General features: G+C 34.5%; 1 protein-coding gene across 1 annotated transcript; it reads right to left on the reverse strand.

Moving 5' to 3' along the window:
• Positions 1-233: 233 nt before the first annotated feature.
• On the reverse strand, positions 234-13,605 carry LOC125101192 (peptidyl-prolyl cis-trans isomerase H-like). The gene is made up of 2 exons (XM_047731799.1): positions 13,442-13,605; positions 234-937 (listed from the first exon to the last, which is right to left on the reverse strand). The coding sequence occupies exons 1-2, from the start codon at positions 13,603-13,605 to the stop codon at positions 463-465; spliced, it is 639 nt and encodes a 212-aa protein (XP_047587755.1). The 3' UTR covers positions 234-462.
• Positions 13,606-21,314: the final 7,709 nt, after the last annotated feature.

Raw genomic sequence — 21,314 nt, forward strand, 5'->3', positions numbered from 1 at the left:
AGACAGAGTATTATATCTTATAGATATGTGTAGATGTGAGCAGTATAAAATACAGCAACATTTTCTATCAAATTCCTTTAAATAGTGCATATTTTGTCATATTAAAACCATAAAAAATAAAATTATAAGAGTTTAGTAATAGTCTTCTCTATTTTGGTAATTATATGGATGCCTTGAACTCAAATCATCCTAAAATTGCCAGGCCCCACCACCTCTGAACTCTTTTTTTTTTTTTTTTTTTTTACCAAAACAAAACAAAACTTAATTTACAATTGAAAACTTAAACAGAAAATCTTGGGTTCTGAATCTGTGACACTTCCAAGGTCTTGATCAAAAAGGGCCGCAGCAGGCAGGGAAGCAAACACAGGGGCCAATCCGGATTATCTTACTCAAGAGCATCACCCAGAGCAAGGAAGGCCCACAATGGCAGAGAGGTGAAGGTCTGATCAGTCTTGCTCTGGACTACATCTCCCCACACTGTGAGATCACCACAGGCAGCTTGGGCTTATTGTTGGGGCCTGTGGGAACATTCTCGATCTTTCGCATCACTAGAAGTCCATCAATGATTTTTCCAAACACTACATGTTTCCCATCCAGCCAATCACATTTAGAGCAGGTGCTGAAGAACTGGCAGTCATTTGTACTGGGACCACTGTTTGCCATGGAAAGCAGTCCTGGAGCTGAGTGTCTAAGTTTAAAATTTTCATCTGCAAATGGCCCCCGGTAAATACTGGCAACTCCAGTACCATCTCCATTAACAAAATCCCCACCCTGAATCATGAAATCCTTTATGACCCTGTGGAAGGTGCTCCCTTTGTAGCCTATCAGAACCCCATCTTTTCTGAATTCTCCAGTGCAGAACTGCCTAAAATTCTCGGCCATCTTGGGCACAACGTCCGCAAAGCCAGTTGATGGTATGAGAATGGGATGATTTCCTCTATGCCCTCAGCTGCCTGGGTGGATATCCACTTAATCAGAAATGGAAGGTAGAGTGAAGAAGTTGGGGTCATAGCGAAGGAGAAGACTCATAGCTATTCCATGACACCACAGTGAAAGGGTTTCTTCTCCCTGTTCTACAGTGTTCCTTCCTGAATCATATCCAGGTAAGTGTTTTTCATCCTTGTATGAAATTAGAATTCATAAGAAATTACGGGGCTTATGATCTTTTACAGTATAAAAAATAGACACAAATATGCACTTTCATAGTCACTTAGATTTATTCAGCTTAAAGTTTCACATTCTCTTGATTGTCCTTCCTCTTTCAACCACAAACTGACCAGCTATGGACTTAGGTTCTCTCTAAATTTTCTGAAAAACACAACTGTACTTGCCATTACTACTTAATCAAAAACCAAAGGAGCTTCTACCACATAATTTTGTCCTGAAAATGCAGAATATTTTCTTTTTGGCCTCTATTCAAAAATATCCTCCTTTAATTATTTGGGTGCTAACTCATTTATGTATTCTACAGAGACATACAGATACAGATAGTTTTAATACAGCATCATCAGTGCTAGTAAGGACACTGAATTCTATAGGAACTGAGGATGAAGTTTTTCACTGAACTTGAAAGTGGAGGCCTACACCAGGCCTCTGACCACAGAAAGTTCATCATAACTTTTCGACTCATCTGTACTTTTAGAAACAACTTTATCCCCTGTCTAAACTGGTTTCCTGTGCAGGGGGCTATGACCTGCACTAATCATCAACTCTTCCTCTAGAATCTTAATGTGCAATTTCTTTTAAAGAAAGTTGATTCTCTATGTTCTTAGTCTCCCTTTGTTCTGTGCCCATCTCCTATACCTTTGTCATGTAAAAATCATGACTCTTTCATCAGGAGAGCACTTATTTAGGCAAATATTTCTGAGACATGTCTCTTAAAGAGGAACACCAGGATAGGATATGTACACACCAGTTACTATTATTGTTTGGTCATTTGGACTTGTGTCATACTTGTAGTTTTATTTAAAAAAATATTTTTTGAAGAAGGGAATAGGGCTTACCCTACAATTGGTAAGACAGTATTAATCTGAATAAAGGGATTTTGAATATGTGAAAGGCTCACTTAAAGCTGACATTCTATTTTAGAGTTCTACCAATGACTTGGTTGAAGATTGGGAATGCAGTCTCATTAAAAATATGGATGATCAAAGCTTGGAGAGATAACAGAAATATCTGAGGATGGAACTGGGATTTCAAAATGAGTGATGACTAAAATAATCAAATGAAAATATTAGGATTTATGTAAATACTGAACTTGAGTTCAAGAAGTTAAAGGCATAACTACAGCTTAGGGTAACATCTGACTTGATAGCAGCTATTATTTAATACTAATTAATAATAAAGAAAAATGAGGAAGAGAAGAACTATGGAGATTTTCATTTAGGCCAGTTTATATGTTTTTTTTTTCTTTTTTTAGTGTTCCAAAAATTCATTGTTTACCTACCACACCCAGTGCTCCATGCAATACGTGCCCTCCATAATACCCACAACCAGGCTCACGAAACCCCCCACTCCCCTCCCCTCCCAAACCCTCAGTTTGTTTCTCAGAGTCCACAGTCTCTAATGTTTTGTCTCCCTCTCCAATTTCCCCAACTCACTTCTCTTCATCTCCCTGTGTCCTCTGTGTTATTCCTTATGCTCAACAAGTAAGTGAAACCATATGATAATTGACTCTCTGTGCTTGACTTATTTCACTTAGCATAATCTCTTCCAGTCCCATCCATGTTGATACAAAATTTGGGTATTCATCCTTTCTGATGGAGACATAATACTCCATTGTATATATGGACCATATCTTCTTTATCCATTCTTCTGTTGAATAGCATCTTGGTTCTTTCCACAGTTTGGTTTGTTTTTTAAAATATTTAATGTAATCTTCTCCCACATAATCTTATTAAAATAAAACATTCTATGAAAACATGCATATTCATATGAACATATTTATGATCTCTATATGTTGATAGGAATGTAAAGTGAGACACAGGAGGCCACACAGATAACAACTGCATTGGTTAGCTTAGGTGACTTCAATTTTTTTTATTCAATCCTGTTTTAAAAATTTGAAGGTACAATTGCAATATATAAAATAATGTCAGGGGTAAGTGGAATAAGAAGTAAGAATAATAATAGCAACAATAGCTATCTAACTGTTATACTTAGCAACTATAGTTTATATTATGTTCCATAGTTTATTATTAAAATTATTCTTTAACTTTAATTGGCTCCTTACAACTCTGTAAGGTAGGTAAAGTAGAAATTGTTTTACTTCGTAGGTATTAACATAAACTCAGAGAAGCAAAGTGATTTATTTTGCTGTCAGTTCTAGTAGGTATAACAAGTACGTGAGTGTTTTTTTCCAGAGACATTATTCTGGATGAATCAGTACCATTTAGAGGAAGAAAGGACTGATTGGGTATTCTGTGTTAAATGTATGCATATCTGAGTATTAAAGTATACAATGTAAAGTCGTATCTTAGAACATATTGTGTCTTTATAAATAATAAAATGATGGAACATAATGTTATTAAAGATAGAGATTTAATCATACTTTCCTTTTATTTAGTTGTTCTAATAGTGATATTGAACAACTAAAATTCATTAAAAGGAGTCTAAAAAGCGTGCTACATTCTGAAAACTGTGTTCTAAGAAAAATTATCTTGAAGTAATTGAACAATGTTTTATTAAAGAGCAAGCTCTAAAAGGGTAGGGACCGTTTTGTTTTGTTCACAAATGGTTTTAGTACACAGTAGGTACAAAATAATTATTTGTTCAATGACTAGATGACATAATTTTATGTCTTTCTTTAAGGAAAGGCATTTGACTTATGCATAGAAATAAGAACTGGAAGTTATATTGAATATATTTATCTAAGGAAGAAATTTCTCATGGTGAGTGCTTTTTAAATGAAAGGTTTTTAAAAGTATTTGGAATTATTTACTGCAGGAGGAGTCTCTTAATTTTATGTATCTACATTTCAATTGAAGTACCAAAAACTGTTTTGCTAATAGCGGAATATTTTGTAGGCAAAGAATATGCCATGTACATTGGATAGTTTTTCTGCTAAAACATGGACCATTATAAAAACTAAAATAATTTTCCTGACCTCAAGTGAAAGACTAAATAATGAATTATTTTTTCGAATTGAAATAATGTCACTTCAGGAATAGGCAGTGTGGCTAGGACTAGGATTAGAAATTTGTGAAAGTAAATAATCCTCCAAATTCTCAATATTTTTATTTTAAAATTTTTTTTATTAACATATAATGTATTATTAGCCCCAGGGGTACAGGTCTTGAATCACCAGGTTTACACACTTCACAGCACTCATCATAGCACATACCCCTCCACAATGTCCATAACCCCACCACCCTCTCCCTCCCCCCCTCCCCCCTGGCAACCCTCAGTTTGTTTTGTGAGATTAAGAGTCTCTTATGGTTTGTCTCCCTCCCCGATTCCATCTTGTTTCATTTATTCTTTTCCTACCCCCAAAACCCCCCACATTGCATCTCTACTTCCTCATATCAGGGAGATCATATAATTGTTTTTCTCTGATTGACTTATTTTGCTAAGCATAAAACCCTCTAGTTCCATCCACGTCATCACAAATGGCAAGATTTCATTTCTTATGATGGCTGCATAGTATTCCATTGTATATATATACCACATCTTCTTGATCCATTCATCTGTTGATGGACATCTAGGTTCTTTTCATAGTTTGGCTATTGAACATTGCTGCTATAAACATTCAGGTGCACATGCCCCTTTGGATCACTACATTTGTATCTTTAGGGTAAATACAATTTACAAATTTTAGTAATTTTTAACAATTCTAACTTCACAATTACTTAGGTATGGTTTTTCTGCTAGTCATTCTAATTTTTAATGTGAAATGGCCACAGGGAAAAAGGACATAAATGAAAGAAATCTTCAGATTTTGGTCAGAGAGTGGTTATAGATAATCTGCAGATTACTAGACTGTTTAGTGGGAGAAAAAAGAGTTTTGATGATGTATCCATAGCTTTTGAACTTCATTTTTGTATTTTCTTGCATAAGAGTAGATCCTTTGAAGTCGTGAATGTAACAGGAATTTCCAAGTGGAATATTGTTGGCAGACCTTAATTTCACCTTTCAAAAGCACTGAATTCGGAGAAGGGAATTCAGAGTACAGTATGCTTTAGGAATGTAATAGATTTTTTTTTTCAATTTAGTTAACATATAGTGTACTATTAGTTTCAGGGGTAGAATTCAGTGACTCATCAGTTGCATAGAACACCCAGTGCTCATTACATCCAGTGCCCTCCTTAATGCCCATCATCCAATTATCCCACCCCCTCACCCACCTCTCCTCCAGGAAACCTCAATTTGTTCTCTTAAGAGTCTCTTATGGTTTGCCTCCCACTCTGTTTTTATCTTATTTTTCTTCCCCTTCCCCTACGTTCATTTGTTTTGTCTCTTAAATTCCACATGTGAGTGAAATCAGATAGTATTTGTCTTTCTCTGACTTATTTTGTTTAGTATAATAGTTCCACCCATGTCTTTGCAAATAGTAAGATTTCTTTCTTTTTGATGGCCTAGTAATAAGGAATATAATAGATTTTGATAGTCTCCAGGAAGACATGTTTTTATTTTGTTTTAAAGTAAGTGACCTATTTATTTTTTGATGAATGGTTTATTTCTTAAATACAAATCAGACTGAATTGATTTTGCTGAGTATTAACCTCATTATTCAAATCATTTGTAAGGGGAGATTTGTACAATGCAAATTAGGTAACTTGAAATAATGAGACACAATACTTTATACTGACAGATATATACATCATTAAATTTTTGAACACATTAAAAAATATACAGATTAAAGAACAATAATTTATGTGTAAAAAGCAGTCCTGGAAATGTGATTTTAAGGGTCAATAAATACTTTTTTTTGGAAGTTCCAATGTTTATACATGTATGTAAAAATATATATAACATAAAAATAGGAAAGTGATATAAATTTATAATATACAATTTGTTATGTATTAATAATATAATATATACTGTAAGTATATTGTAGTATATAATATATAACATGTAGTATTATATAATATATAATACATTTATAGTAAATATAAATAATATACATTATATATATATTTTATATATTTATTTGGGGAGTAGAAGATAGTAGACTTATTTTCCTTATATATACATGTATCCATATCCATCCATCCATCCATATATATATATATGGGGAGTAGAAGGGCAGCAGACTTATTTTCCTGGAACATATTACATAATAACTTAGAAATAACTTCTTTGATCAAGTGGGTATAAACTCAAGATTCAGGAAAGCTTAAAGTTTTTTGGTGGGTTTAGTTTATAAATACAATCTACCAAAAACCATCATGGTAAATATAAAATGTGAACAAAAGCCTTTTTAAAAAATTCAAGTGAAAAGTTACAGTATTGGAGAATATATTTCTCACTAGTATTTGTATTGTGTAATTATGTTTCAATATTTATGATTAGTTCAAACGTCTGCTTACCTACCTGAATGGGGAGGTTTTGATCTATTTAGCCAGTGTTTCAGGAAAGGGACACCTTTATCCCTTGCTTACTTTCATAGACTAAGAAAGGCCTTTCTGAGGCTGTATAGAAGCAATAGAACGGAATTAATAACTATGACTTCCAGAGTAATATTCTGTTTCACAGGGAGATACAAATAAATGGCTGACTTTCTGTTTAGCTGTGTGATAGGATAGCAATCTTTTTACTTAGTTTTTACATCTAAAAAATATCTATATCATGAATATCATCTTTCTTTGTGTGAATGAAAATAATTTACAGGATAAATACTTTGTACATGCATAATATTCTGCAAATGCTCAATAATGAACAGAACAGCTCATTTTAAAATATAAATCAAGTATGCTAGGGGAGGAAAAATTCCAGGAAAGAAACTGGGCACAGTGCCACTGTGTTGGAGCTCTAAGCAGATATTCTAACTGTGATGAGGGATAGTGGCTTTCTTGTTCAACTCCTCCATGATAGATAATGGGCACATCCATACACACACCAGATTACCCTCAGAGCTTTTTGACCTTACCCAATGACAAGATCTCTAACTTAAAAGAATAATACACACCTACTCAGTGTGAGTCATGCGGGGAATGGAATAAAGAACCTGATGGTCTTCATAGAGCTTTTGGCTTTGAGGAAGGCAGGCAGTTAAATAAGTCTTAATAATATCTCACAACAAATTGATACATGGCCGGGAAGTGCAAGTTGATCCAGCCCATGGTAGGGGCATTGAAGTTCTTCCAGCTTGGAGGTAGAGCTTTTTGTTGAAAACACTCTAGGGAAGTGCCTTGTGCCTAGCTCTCCGCTACTGGGTGGAAATTTGAGCTAGAAAGCAGCATAATCCCCAAGGGGGTAATACCTGTATCAAAAAGAATTTTAGATAGGATTATTTTTGAATTTGAATTTATTCTGTTTATATCATTTGTCAACTATTGTCTCCAATTTGTATTTTATCACATGCCATCCCTCCCTGCCTTCCAGATTTTAAAGTTTTCTTATTTTATAATAAACTCCCTAATGTAGCTTCCAAGGTTCTCCACAATCTGAAACTAACTCATAAATCTCGAAATTCAATCAGAAGGAAGCATGCTCTAGACATGGCAGTATTTGAGCTCTGTTATATGTGAATTTTGTTTTTGTTAATTGTTTTTACAGGCAAATGTAAAAACAATTAAGGTGTATCCAAAATCCCATCTACTTCATAAACTCTCTGATTCTACTCCTTGGAAAGAGACTTTCCTACTAGAAAAAAAAGAAAAAAGATTTATTGTCTACAATATTAATTTGTTACTAACCCCATATTATCTTTTTGGAGATTTAACTCACAGAAAGTACTAAAATTATGGAAATTATAGAATTATTTAATTGGAAAAGAAAACACAGTATCTTAAAAAATAAGTGATAGTTACTTAAATGCCATAAATATGTTTTGAACTCATGAGACTTAATGCTGCAGAGTTCAAACATGTCCTTTTCTGCTCTGCGTCAAATATCAGGTAGGTCATTCTAAATAATACAACATATTTATTTAATAGCATGGAAGTTTTATGATACTTCTGGTTTAAAACTGTATTTTTCTGCATAATATTTATTTTTGGTTCTCCAACTAAATTTTAATAAGCCCTATGAAATAAGGACCTTTCTTCCTTCTCTTTTCCTTGTCTTTTACTCTCTGAAATGTGTGTCTCTCAGATTATTATATTATTTTAAAAATAATAAATATGGATCGGAAAGCCTCAAGATGATTCACTCAATTATATAATGAAATCTCCATACATGTATTACATATGTGTGTGTGTGTGTATGTGTGCATTGCCTACCACATATCCTTTTGTTAGATTTTAAGAAAATGATAGTGAAAAATACTACAATAAGGGATTTCTTCAAATAATACCATTGAGGGAAACTGATAAGTGAATGGAAAATCACAACACATGGTGATAAGTTATATGAAATGGCAGTTTGATTATGGGAGTTCATGAGAAGCAACCATCTCTATTTTGGGAGTCTGGGAAAGCTTTCTAAAAGATAGTGCATGTAAGCTGAGACTTGAAGGATGAGAAGGAATTAATCAGAAGAAGAGGTGGGGAAAGACTTGGTGGAGGGGCTGCATGTGTAAAGTCCCTGAGGTTAGAGGGAGCATGACTTGTTTAGGGTATTTGAACAAGTTAAGTCTGAAGTAGCGCAGGATACGGCTGAAGAGAAAAGAGGAGCAGATGAGGTAGAGCCTATAAGACGTGCTAGCATTTATATAAAGAGCAATGTGGAGCACTTACAGCATCTTAAACAATGGCATGATGTGATTGGATTCACCTTTTCTAAAGAGCATTCATTCTGTATAGTGTGGCAAAAATTGGAAGAAAGCAAAAGGAGTTTTGAGAGTATTACAGTAATTCTGCAAGGTGCAATGTTAATGGAGCTTATAAAGGAAGTTGACAATGGGATTAAGAAGAAATAGTTGAAGTCAAGAATTATTTGGAGGTACAATCTACAGAACTTGCTGGTTGTAGGCAATAAAGAAGATGAAACAGTCCAGTATGACTGGATTTTGGTTTAAAGCAATCATTTGAATTGTATCATTCACCAATTTAGAAACACAGGAAAGAGAAAAGTAGGTTTTCGAGAAGAGGAAAACGGTTTTAGTACTGAATAGGTCAAGTTTGAAGAACCTGAAAGACATCAAGGTAGGTGTATCATTAGTTCTTGGCAAAGCAGTGTTTACAAACATCAAGTAGCAACTCTTATTTTTGAGAAAACGTTCAGCCCAGGTAATAGTACATTTAACATGTCTTAACTTTCTAAATTCATCTAACCACATACTACGCTTTGATTGATTTTTCAAAAACACATCTCTGATTATGCTACTCAAAATTTCAATATCTTTAACATTTAAGAGAAATTGTTGCTAAGAAATTTTTTATTCTGTAACTATTTTGTACATAGAGGACACTCAAATTTTTATGATTTGTTATTTTCATTTAATGAAATTTACTTATTAAATACCTGCAGTATACAAAATGCTATTGAGATATAGAAGCAAATAGGATAAGATAATGATCTTCAATGGATTTTAAATCTATATAGCATTTATTTTAACTTTATATAGCCTAAGAGGTGAAGTAGAAATTATCAAAAGAAAAACTGCACTAGGCTTTGACTGCTTTAAAAGAACCAGGATTCAATAGAGCTTCACAAACCCAGAAATGTTAGGGAATTCATAAGGGAATAAAGATTAACCATGTGGGTTTTGAAAAGATACTAAAAATATGAAAAAAGTAGATTCTCATTTATCCAGTGTTGAAAAGGTCATTCATTACTTTTGTGAGGGCAATTTCAGGAGATCAGTAAGGCCCTAAGTCAATCATGAGACTATCAGAGAGAAATGGAGAGAACCACCATAGTTTACATTCAGTTGGGTTTTATATAAATGGATGAAGTTGATGGATAAAAACTGAAACTATGATTCAGATATGTGTGTGTATGCATATATATTTGAGGTGCTTATGAAGAATTGAAACAACTGGGGTCTCTAGAGAGACTACTCTGGCAGGTGCCTTGAGTTTTAAAAAAGTATTTAGTCCATGTGCAAATGATAAAGAAAAATTGACTATATATTCGACTATGGCTAATGAAGAACACATTGGTGCATGGTTAAATTAAACCAGAGGAAAAGAAAGATTGAGAGAACTGATTAATTATCATGTTCTATTCTTTTTTTTTTTTCTATTCTTTTTTTTTTAAGAGTCAGGCAAAGGAGTGAGAGCCATTTGAAGAAGAGAATCCAGAAGAGTTTTGGACAATCTCAGAGATGTGGAAAGACAAAACACTGGGGTTCAGGGCTGCCAAAGCAGTCAGTAGTTGAAGGAGTAAAGTCCTGCATCAGGGCAGATAGAGCCAAGTATCCAATGTTTATCAGCCTTCTCTCTTAAAGTATCTGTGGGATTTCTAAGTTCTACAGGGTAGGAAGAAAACAGAAAGCACCAAAAATGCAGAGAGGAGGCAATTTTTTGAGGCAATTCCAAAATTCCACAGAGACAAATAATACAGATTTACCAAGGAGAAAGGGCAGTACAGAATGACCTGGATCTTGGACCTGAAGGGCTATGTTCCAGTCACATTTATGAATTAGAGGAAGAAAATCTACCTTACAAAACCTGCAACCTAACCCTGAGTCAGACAGAAACAAGGAAAGTATATTATTAGAAGAGAGAATAAATAGCATAAATTTCACAGGAATAAAAATAAAACTTAGAATTGCCTTTTCAACAGAAATGGAAGAAATCAGAAAACAGTAGAATGGCATCTTTAAAATGTTCCAAGAAGACAAGTGTCTACTTTGAATTTTACAAACTAGTAAAACTAATCCTACAAAAGTGAAGATGCAAAGAAATCTTTTCCAGTAAAAAGGGGAGAACTTATAAAACACAAATTCAATTTTAGACATTGAAAAATACTGAGAGGCATTTTTTTTTAGGTTAAGGAAAATGCTGGGAAATGGAAATACAAATATGCATGAAGAAATGGAGAGCCCCTGTAAGGGCATCACATGAGTTCATATGAATGAATAATCACTCTGCAAAAATGGCATAAACTTCTTATGGAGTCAATTATATGTAAAAACACAGCTCTACAGTACCACAAAGTGTGGGATAGGTAAATGGAGTAAAATTGTTCCAGAGTCATAGAAATTTCTGGGAGGTGATAAAAGACATAATGTACATTGGAAGGTAGTAAGTTAAATATAAATATTATAATCTCTAGAACAGACTTTTTCAGGATTTTGATCCTAGCAGAAACTTTGAAATAATAAATTTCAGGTCTTAGGGAAGCTCTGCATAACAATTATTTCTATAGTTCATGGTACGTTAGTATGATCAGTAAGTTGAAGATACAATGATCTGATATTAATTTTCAATGACCATTTTAATAGAGAATGATATTTTTCTTTGTTTTTTTTAGGTCATTATATTAGCCTTCTCTTTTTGTACTATTTCTCTTTCTTATAAAAGATATAAATTGAATATAAGTCAGTAGTGTAGTTAGAAACAACTTTAGTCTTCACTTTGTTGAAAAAAATACCCCACAATTTTTACTTCTCCAAGAAGGTCTATACAAGGTATGTCATACATAATAAGATATGGTATGTAGTCTATGGTAGGCAGAAGAATGATTTTTCATCTTATTTAAAAATAAAAATAATTTTTTAGTCTATCTTAGGAGCAAAATAGTCAAGTTTAGCTCACTTTTCTTAACATTAGTCTTATAAATGTTAGGTATATATAGTTTTATAAATGTACATATAGTTTATAAAATTCTATATTATATAGACACAAATATGTGTGCATGTGTGTGTGTGTGTATACATATTATATACATACACACAAAAAGCTGACCAAAATCATTAAACAAAAGATACCGAAAGCTCTATACATAGCAAGGAGGAAAAATACAAACAAAAAAAGCCAGTTTTTAAGCACATCATATTAAAACACACTTAAAGGCAAGGACAAGGAAAAGTATTGTTAGCAGAGACAGAAAAGGCATTGAGGTGCATTTCTTGTAAGTATCATGTACTTCTCTTTTTCACCAATCTCACAGTGTCTCCTTTTAAGTGGGCTTTTAATGTTGATACTTAATGTGATTAGTGATATGGTTGGATTTTATTCTATCTTATTTCTTTTTGTCCCATCTTTTCTTAGCTATTCCCTTGTTTTCTGTCTTCTCTTGCATTAATTATCTTTTATGATTTATTTGATCTCCTTTTGGCTCATGTTTATGAACCAATATTTTAGTGTTTGTGTGTACTACAATAGGCACTCAAGAAACAGAATAGTTGGGGCGCCTGGGTGGCTCAGTGGGTTAAGCCGCTGCCTTCGGCTCGGGTCATGATCTCAGGGTCCTGGGATCGAGCCCCGCATCGGGCTCTCTGCTCAGCAGGGAGCCTGCTTCCTCCTCTCTCTCTGCCTGCCTCTCTGCCTGCTTGTGATCTCTCTCTGTCAAATAAATAAATAAAATCTTTAAAAAAAAAAAAAAAAGAAACAGAATAGTTATAGTGCTATTGTGTTATTTTATATTGCTTTAGTATCAGTAGTACATATCTTTAACTCATCACATTCTACTTTAAGGTGATACACTATTTCATGTGTAGTAAAAAGATTTAAAAAAATATTTATACTTTCCTGGCCTTTGTGCTGCTGTTGCCATGCATGTTATATCTATATATGTTATTAGACCCCCAAATGCATTGCTCTTATTTTTGATTTAAATAGTAAACTATCTTTGGAAGAGATTTAGATAATAAAAAGTATTTAAATTTAGCTACACAGTTAAAATTTCTTACAGCTTTATTCTTTGTGTGTGTGTTACCTAGTTTTCAATCCGGTATTATTTTGCTTCTTCTTGAAGGACCTCCTTTAATGTTTATCACAGTGCTGATCTGGTGGAGAGCTCTTTCAAATGTTATGTATCTGAAAAAAATAATTATTTCACCTTCATATTTGGAAGCAATTTTGACTGGTTAAAAAATTATAGGCCAAATCTTCCCTTCCCCTTTCTTCACCACCCCAACTGTGTAAAGATGTTGCTCCACTGTCCTTTTGCTTTCATTGTTTCTGACAAGACTTATATTGCCATCGCCATCCTTACCTTTGTTCCTCTGTATGTTAGGCATACTTTGCTCTGGCCGCTTATAAAATTTTCTCTTTATCACTGGTTTTAAGCAATTTGATTATGATGAATCTTATGTAGTTTTCTTCATCTTTCATGTGTTTGGGATTGCCTGAACATCTTAGACTAGTGATATAATTTTCATCACTTCCAGAAAAATTCAGCCATTATTACCGTATTACTTACATCTTTTCACCGCCATCACCCTACACACCTTTCAGGGATTCCAATTACATGTAACTTATCTGCTTGAAGTTTCAACCTAGAACCTTCCTCCAGGCAGTAGGTTAGAGAAGTAGAAGGGCTCATTTCCATTTTCCCCCATGTTTTCATATTCATTTTCCTTTTTGGCCTGAATTCCAATGTTTTAAGAGCCATCACTTCATGTATTTTGTCTATAATTTTAGTTTTTTCATATGAAAGAGCAAATCCAGTCCCTGATATACCATCTTTACCAGAAACAGAAGTCTTCAGAATGCCTCTTAATTTCTGGTAAGAAAAATATATTGGATAATTTTATAAACCCCTAAGTGAATTTTCCTCCTGAAGGCAGATACACGTTAAACAAAATTATAACATTGTTGTTTGGTGAGCATGAATCCATATCAAGAGAAGATTCCTGTAAATTTTAAGTTCATAAAGAGCTAAAAAAATCTAACCATCTTATTACTCAAAAGAAATAGAAAACAAGAGAAAAATAAATGATACTTACTTGTACTTATAATCAAGGAAAACATCTGATTAGTAGTGAAATCTGAAATATTTGAAATTAATTTCTTTTCAGTCCTCTTACGTATATCACCACACAAAGGAACAAATATAATGTTTTATATTTGTATGATGAAATTCTGTATAATAGTGAAAATGAATGGAGAATTGCTATATAAGTATGGATCATAATAATGACACTTTCAGAAATAGATCTTTGGCAAAATATACAAGGCAGAATTAGAAACAGTATGACATGTGGCAAATGAGTTGTAGACTTTGTGATGGGCTTAGGTAATTCTTAATCGATGGCTTTATTTCCTCAAGAGTAAAGGAGAAAAATATATCAAATAAAGTAAATTGTTAGGGTTTTGGGAGTATGAGAAAATGGAAGTTGTCAAATGTCTGCCTTGGACAGTGGGAAAGGCACATTTTCTATGAAAGTAGAAGCCATATTGCTGTGATTTTCTCCATCCATATTCAGCTGTACACAGAGTGACTAATACTGTGTTTAACTAACTCTGGGGTTCTGCCAGAGGAGGAGAATAGATGGTAAGAGAGACAATAGAAGAAAGGGTGTTATATTCTAGAAGGAAAAAAAAGTGTGTAGGGTTAATTAATTTGAGATTTCAGTGATAGAAAACATTTGTCCAATCCATGGGGAAAATGACATTTCGCGGATCAGGATCTCTGACACAGTGAACTTAACAGTGAGAGGTGGATTGCGTCTGCAGATGTTGAATTTGTATGATGGAACTAGGACTAAAGATCTAGACAGTTTATCAAATACTGAATTCTTCAATAAATTGGGGAACTTAGAGAGCAATGAGATTTTGAGTGTTACAGGCTTATCACAGATGCTTCAAAGGGTCTATAGGTTTTTGAAAGATAAAGGTGAACCTTGTTGTGGAAGCACTGAGTAGAGGGTATGGGCTAAGGCTCTATCTGGTAGGTGACATGGATAAGGCTCAGATGGGCTGTGAGCGCCAGAAAGAATTGATATAGAATCAATTGAGCAGGTGTAATCATTGAGATTACACCCCCGATCTCCTACTACAAAGCCTACACATTTATTACGCTGAGAAGGCACAACTCTTCCAGTTTGATCAGCGGACTTCAACAGAAGTTGACAGCGGAGTTCAACAGAGGTTGACAGCGTGGATCCTCAACAGTCATCAGGAACAGGAGTATTTTTATAGGTGCCAGCATCTGTACTTAGGGACTAGATTAACCTGTGAAACTCTAGAAAACTACAGAAGGATCAGAAGTCATGACAACTTTAATATCTTTTTTTGAGAAAAATCCACCTGTTAGATATATTCTAGGGAAAAATACTAGAGATAGGTTAGTAAAGTAATTCAGAAAAGATTAGACATTTACTCAATAACAACTATTAAACACCGAAAGAGACATTTTTTTGAGCCAGAAAAAAAATTCTTAGCCTTTACCTCTCCTCTCTTCTACACCTTCTCTCAAACAGTATAATAGCTTTTGAAAAAATTTAAATTCATTTTAGAAAATTTAGACATAATGCATGAACATGTATTATTTATCCCACTCCTCTCTCTCTCTCTCTCTCTCTCTCATACACACATACCCACCCACACAGGAGAACAGAGTCTCTTTCTCTCTTCCCCGCTTTTTTTATTCATCAGTGTGTTGTAGCCACTTAAAATAGCACTGGTTCAAACTAGGTTAAATATTTATTGTTTAAATGAGTACACACATGAATTAAATTTATGATAAAAGAAATATCACAAAAGAAAACACAGATAATGATGAGAAAGTGATCCGAGACACAAGGAAAATAAAGAGAATCATAAAACCTATTTTGTTTTACTCTATATTAATATATTTCTCTGCCCAGGATGATTTTATGAAATTTTCAAAACTCATATCATGATACTTAAAACCTATAGAGGCAACTTATATAGGGACAGAGAGAACACTGTAAAAGAGCTACCCCCACCTTCCAGAATATCACACCAGAATATTTTTACAGATGAATTTTACCAAAACTCAAAAGTTAAAATCTTCCAGCATTAAGTAAATGAGCCTTCAATACTCTCATAAAGCCAGCAAAACATTGATAATAAAGACTGGCAAAAATAGCTCAAAAGGAATATAATAGAGTAAGAAATGTCAACAAAATATCCTTAAAGCATTAGCAAATAGAATTCCTCAACATTATTAAATGCAATCAACTGAGATCTATAGCAGGAATGCAAAGATGGCTTAATATAAAAATTCTATTATAATTTACATGTGAGAGAAGAATCACATTATTTTTCTCCAGAGGTGTTGAAAATTTATCATCAGTTGTTGTTTAAAATAATTCTCCTAAAAATGAGTAACGGTAGTATTTTAACATGTAAATCATGTGCCTCTCAACCCCAAAACTAGAATCATGACTAATATGGACATACAAGGAACATTTCTACTGGATGCAAGAACCACATAGTTACTCAAATTACTACTTTTATTTAATATTATCCTGGGAGTACTAGTCAAAATAATTGGAAAAGAGAAGAAGATAAATGTTAAATGTCTGCAGTTCACAAATGAAAATAAACACACTGACACACTGGACTGGGATCCTAGGAAATATTAGTTTTATTCTGGTGCAAGTGGTTATGTGATTAAGGCCAAGTTACTTATTTCTTCAGAGCTGATTTCTCATTTATATGCTAAGGTGATGAGGAGGGAAATATGGTGGGGTACATTTCTGAAACAACAAAGTTGTGTTGTTATTGTTTCTTGTAAGTACACGAGATTTTTCTACTGCCTCCCTCTTACCCCATTTGAAAACCAGGACTTGATAAATGCATAGCCACTATCTTTATGTTACACTTACTGTTTGATATTTGTATCTTAATAAAAATGGATTTGAAATGGTGGTGCTAGTTAGGGAAGTCAGCTATTCTTTGACATCAGTCTTAAGACATTTTCTTGTCTATTTGTAGAGGCAAATTTGCATTCAGGGGCACATTCCCAGGAGGCATAAAACATGGAGTAGTGATGAAAGGAGAAAATTGCCTAGCCAGCTAGACTGGCTTATGTAATTCTAATGGCAATAAAAACACACAATCTATTTTTTAAGAAGAAATTGTAGTGGGCACTATCAAACTCAGGAAAACTTTAAAAGGAGAACGGTTCTGTTGGAATGTCAGAAAGATGGTGATTTTTTCCAATATAATTTGTTTAATATTTTATAAACTTTTGTTTAAAAATAAGTCAGATATTTTGAATATAGTTAGTATGAGCACTTGGGAGTTGGTGTTCTCAAAACCTATAGAGGAACTTTTTAAATGTGAAAGAAAAAACATAGATAAACTCAAGTTTGTTGAACTTTAGGCAGGGAGATTAATTATTTTTCACTATCAATTTAATAGCAACTCATTTGTTGTTTTGCTTTGCTTTCAGAATGTAATTTATCTTGTGCTAAAGGGAGCAAACAGTGACTCCAAATCAGACAAAGAATATAGATAACATGGTTTTGTATGGCAAGCACACACAAAAAAATCATAAACCCATAAGGCAAAAGAGGATGGGTAGAGCTGATGGGGACAGAAAATAGCAGATAATGGAGATCAATATGATATTTTAAAATATAGGTAAAATGGACAAGTGACAACTCTCTGAGCAAACTAGAAAAAATATGAAGTTCTAGTTCACATTTTGTGGTAGACATCAATCAAGAAATGATCCTATTTGTCCCTCAGAATCTAGGGATTGACAATAATGGCATATTGGAATATGGGATACAGTGATGGTGGGGGGTAGAAACAAAGAATGTTGAAAGTTGGTAATACAAAGCAGTTAGGTGACTTGTTCTATCTCCCCACTCCAAACAACTGACTGCATACTTCTTCTTCGACTCTGGGGGAGGTCTAGTTTTTTTTTCTTTTTCCTGAAAGGACTAACCAAAGGGTCTCTAGATTTAGAGACAGCAGATACTGTTGAGCATCTGGTACCATAGTCAAATCACAGGTTTATATTTCCTAGTAGAAGAATTCTCTGTGGAAACCCGCAGAACCAAAGAAAAGCTAGAAATATACTAGTCTCTATTCAGCAATCCCATACACTGAGGCCCTTCAGCTATTAAGCTCTTCTCACCTAAAGTGAGATTCTAGTTGGCTTTTTGTGTACTGAATGGGGTAGCTCATGACCACCAGATGTTTGAGAAAACCTTTTGCATGAAAGACAGACAGCAAAACAAGAACTCAAAATTAATTTGAGATGGATCATAAACCTCAATGTGAGCAGTAAAATATGAGAGTTTGGGGCAGAAATTTAGGAGAATAGTTCATAGCAGCAACGGCCACAGTCGCCAAACTGTGGAAAGAACCAAGATGCCCTTCAACGGATGAATGGGTAAGGAAGATGTGGTCCATGTACACTATGGAGTATTATGCCTCCATCAGAAAGGATGAATACCCAACTTTTGTATCAACATGGATGGGACTGGAAGAGATTATGCTGAGTGAAATTAGTCAAGCAGAGAGAGTCAAGTATCATATGGTTTCACTTATTTGTGGAGCATAACAACACGGAGGACATGGGGAGATGGAGAGGAGAAGGGAGTTGAGGGAAATTGGAGGGGGAGATGAACCATGAGAGACCATGGACTCTGAAAAACAATCTGGGGTTTTTGAAGGGGTGGGGGGTGGGATGGTGGGGGAGCCTGGTGGTGGGTATTATGGAGGGCACGTATTACATGGAGCACTGGGTGTGGTGCCTAAACAGTGAATTCTGTTACACTGAAAAGAATTTAAATTAAAAAAAAGAGGGGCGTCTGGGTGGCTCAGTGGGTTAAAGCCTCTGCCTTCAGCTCAGGTCATGATCCTAGGGTCCTGGGATCGAGCCCTGCATCGGGCTTTCTGCTTAGTGGGGAGCCTGCTTCCTCCTCTCTCTGCCTGCCTCTCTGCCTACTTGTGATCTGTCTGTCAAATAAATAAATAAAATCTTAAAAAAAAAAATTTAGGAGAATACCTTCACAACTTGGGCAGTCAACAATTTCTTATCTAGAATACAAAGAGCACTCACCATTAAACTATTAAAAATTTGAAAATTGAAATTTATTAAAATTAATAATTTCTGTTCAATTTTTTCTTTTTCTTTTTTTTTTTAAAGATCTTATTTATTTATTTATTTGACAGAGAGAAATCACAAGTAAGCAGGGAGGCAGGCAGAGAGAGAGGAGGAAGCAGGCTCCCTGCTGAGCAGAAAGCCCGATGTGGGGCTCGAACCCAGGACCTGGGATCATGACCTGAGCCGAAGGCAGCGGCTTAACCCACTGAGCCACCCAGGCGCCCCTTCGTTCAATTTTTAATGTTTTCACCCAAAGGCAGTTTTATTCTGGTTAGTCAAAGACTAGAAACAGTCTAAATGTCCAGTTGAATGGATAAATAAAGGGTGTTATAGTCATTATAATCCAATACAACACTGAAATAAAACCATTTTATTACATGCAGTATTATTGATGAATCTCACCAACATATGGCTGAGTGAAAGAATTCAGACACTTTATAAAGAATACATACTACATGATTCTATTTATATGTTGTTTAAAAACATGCAAAATTAGCCTGTGATGATAGAGGGCAGATTATAGTTTACCTTTGGTAGTGTTGATAGTGCAGGAGGAAGTCTTTGGGGCGTCTTGGGAATATTTTATATCTGAATTTGGATATGCAAAAAATTCAAAAATTCATATGTATATATACTTACATACTTAAATTGTGTGCATTTACTTTATATAAACTGAATCTTAACAATAAAAATAAAAAAGAAAATGAAAAGCAAATTAAAGTATCCTTCTAAGAGACTTGTTATAGTCCTAAGGGCTTGTTTGTCAGTATTCTACTTGTCTTTCTTTTAGGGATATTGTGAGATTACACCTTCCCACTTTTGCAGTTAGGCATGGACATGTGACTTTCTGTGACTGATTAAATGTGAGTAGAAATGACGCAAGTTACTCCTGGGTGGATTTGTTTAATCGTCAGTGTGTGACTCGCCATGTGGTGTTTCCCCTACTGCTGTCCTCAGATCCTGAGGAAGGTAGAGACTCTGTTAGCACGGCCTCTATAAGGGCAGCTGTGGAGCTAAGCCCTCAACAGGCCAGTTCCTGTTGGACCCATGGTGCAGGGAGAAATAAACATCTGCTGTGCTAAACCACTGATATGTGGATTTGCTTTTTACTACAACACAACATAGTTAGTTTTGATTGATTCTAGGGTACAACTTTCAGAGGAGAAATGAGAAAAAAGAAATGACACCATTTTCACAGAAATAAGGCAAAGCATTTCCCAGAATGAGTGGACTTTAATTTCTAGATTAAAAGTCCCTCTTAGTGGCTTAGCACAACCAATGAATGAAACCATATAGTGCATGCTATTGTAAGATTTTAGAATTCTGGAGTAAAGAGACCATGCTAAAAGCTCCCAGTGTGGCATACAAAAGGTCACCAACAAAGAATTAGGAATTGGAACAGACTTGAATTTTTCAGTATCAACTCTGGAAGCTAGAAAACAATAAAACATCTTCAAAATTCTATTAAAAAATTTACAATTTGGTATTATATCCCAGCCAATCTTTGAATCTAGTATAAGAATATAAAAATAAAGACATTTTAAGAGATGCAAGATCTCAAAAAATAGATCTCTAGCCTATCTTTTCTCAGAAAGCTCCTTCAATATATACTTCACTAAAGGAATCTAAGAAGATGACATAATATGGCTGAGTATCCCATAATACTGTCCCTCCCTTCTTAGGAACAGAAGTGATACAATAGAGACTTAAGTTTCCTGGGTTTTTTTGCAGCTAGGCGTGGCCATGTAATTAAGTTCTGCTTCTGGGATTTAAGTGGAAGTAGAAGTAGTATGTGTAACTTCCAGGAATTGTTTTAAAGGGCAATAGGTTTGCTCTTCCTCTTTTTTTTCTGTAGTGCACACATGACCACCAGAGCTCCAGCAGCCATCTTTTATTCTAACTATGTGTCCTGGGAAATTCAGACATGATAAAACAATGACATCTGAGGGTCACTCTACCCCCCGGAACATTCTTTTGCCTGTGCTAAGTAGAATCTTACTTCATTTGATACCTTGTTTTGAGTTAGGAAAATCCTAACTCGAAAGAAAGAAAGAAAGAAAGAAAGAAAGAAAGAAAGAAAGAAAGAAAGAAAGAAAGAAAGAAAAGGAAAAAGAAAAAGAAAGGACGAAAGAAAGAAAGAAAAGAAAGAAAAAAGAAAAGGATTCTGTGAAAGGGGATTGAACACCAGTGATAGAGGAAATCCCCCAGACTGACAATGAAAGGAAATCTTAGGTTTTGATGGGATGATATTCTAAAAAGGCTTATCTTATTCTTTATTATAGTGGGCC

Source organism: Lutra lutra, chromosome 5, assembly GCF_902655055.1.
Source record: "Lutra lutra chromosome 5, mLutLut1.2, whole genome shotgun sequence".
NCBI classification, from domain to species: domain Eukaryota; kingdom Metazoa; phylum Chordata; class Mammalia; order Carnivora; family Mustelidae; genus Lutra; species Lutra lutra.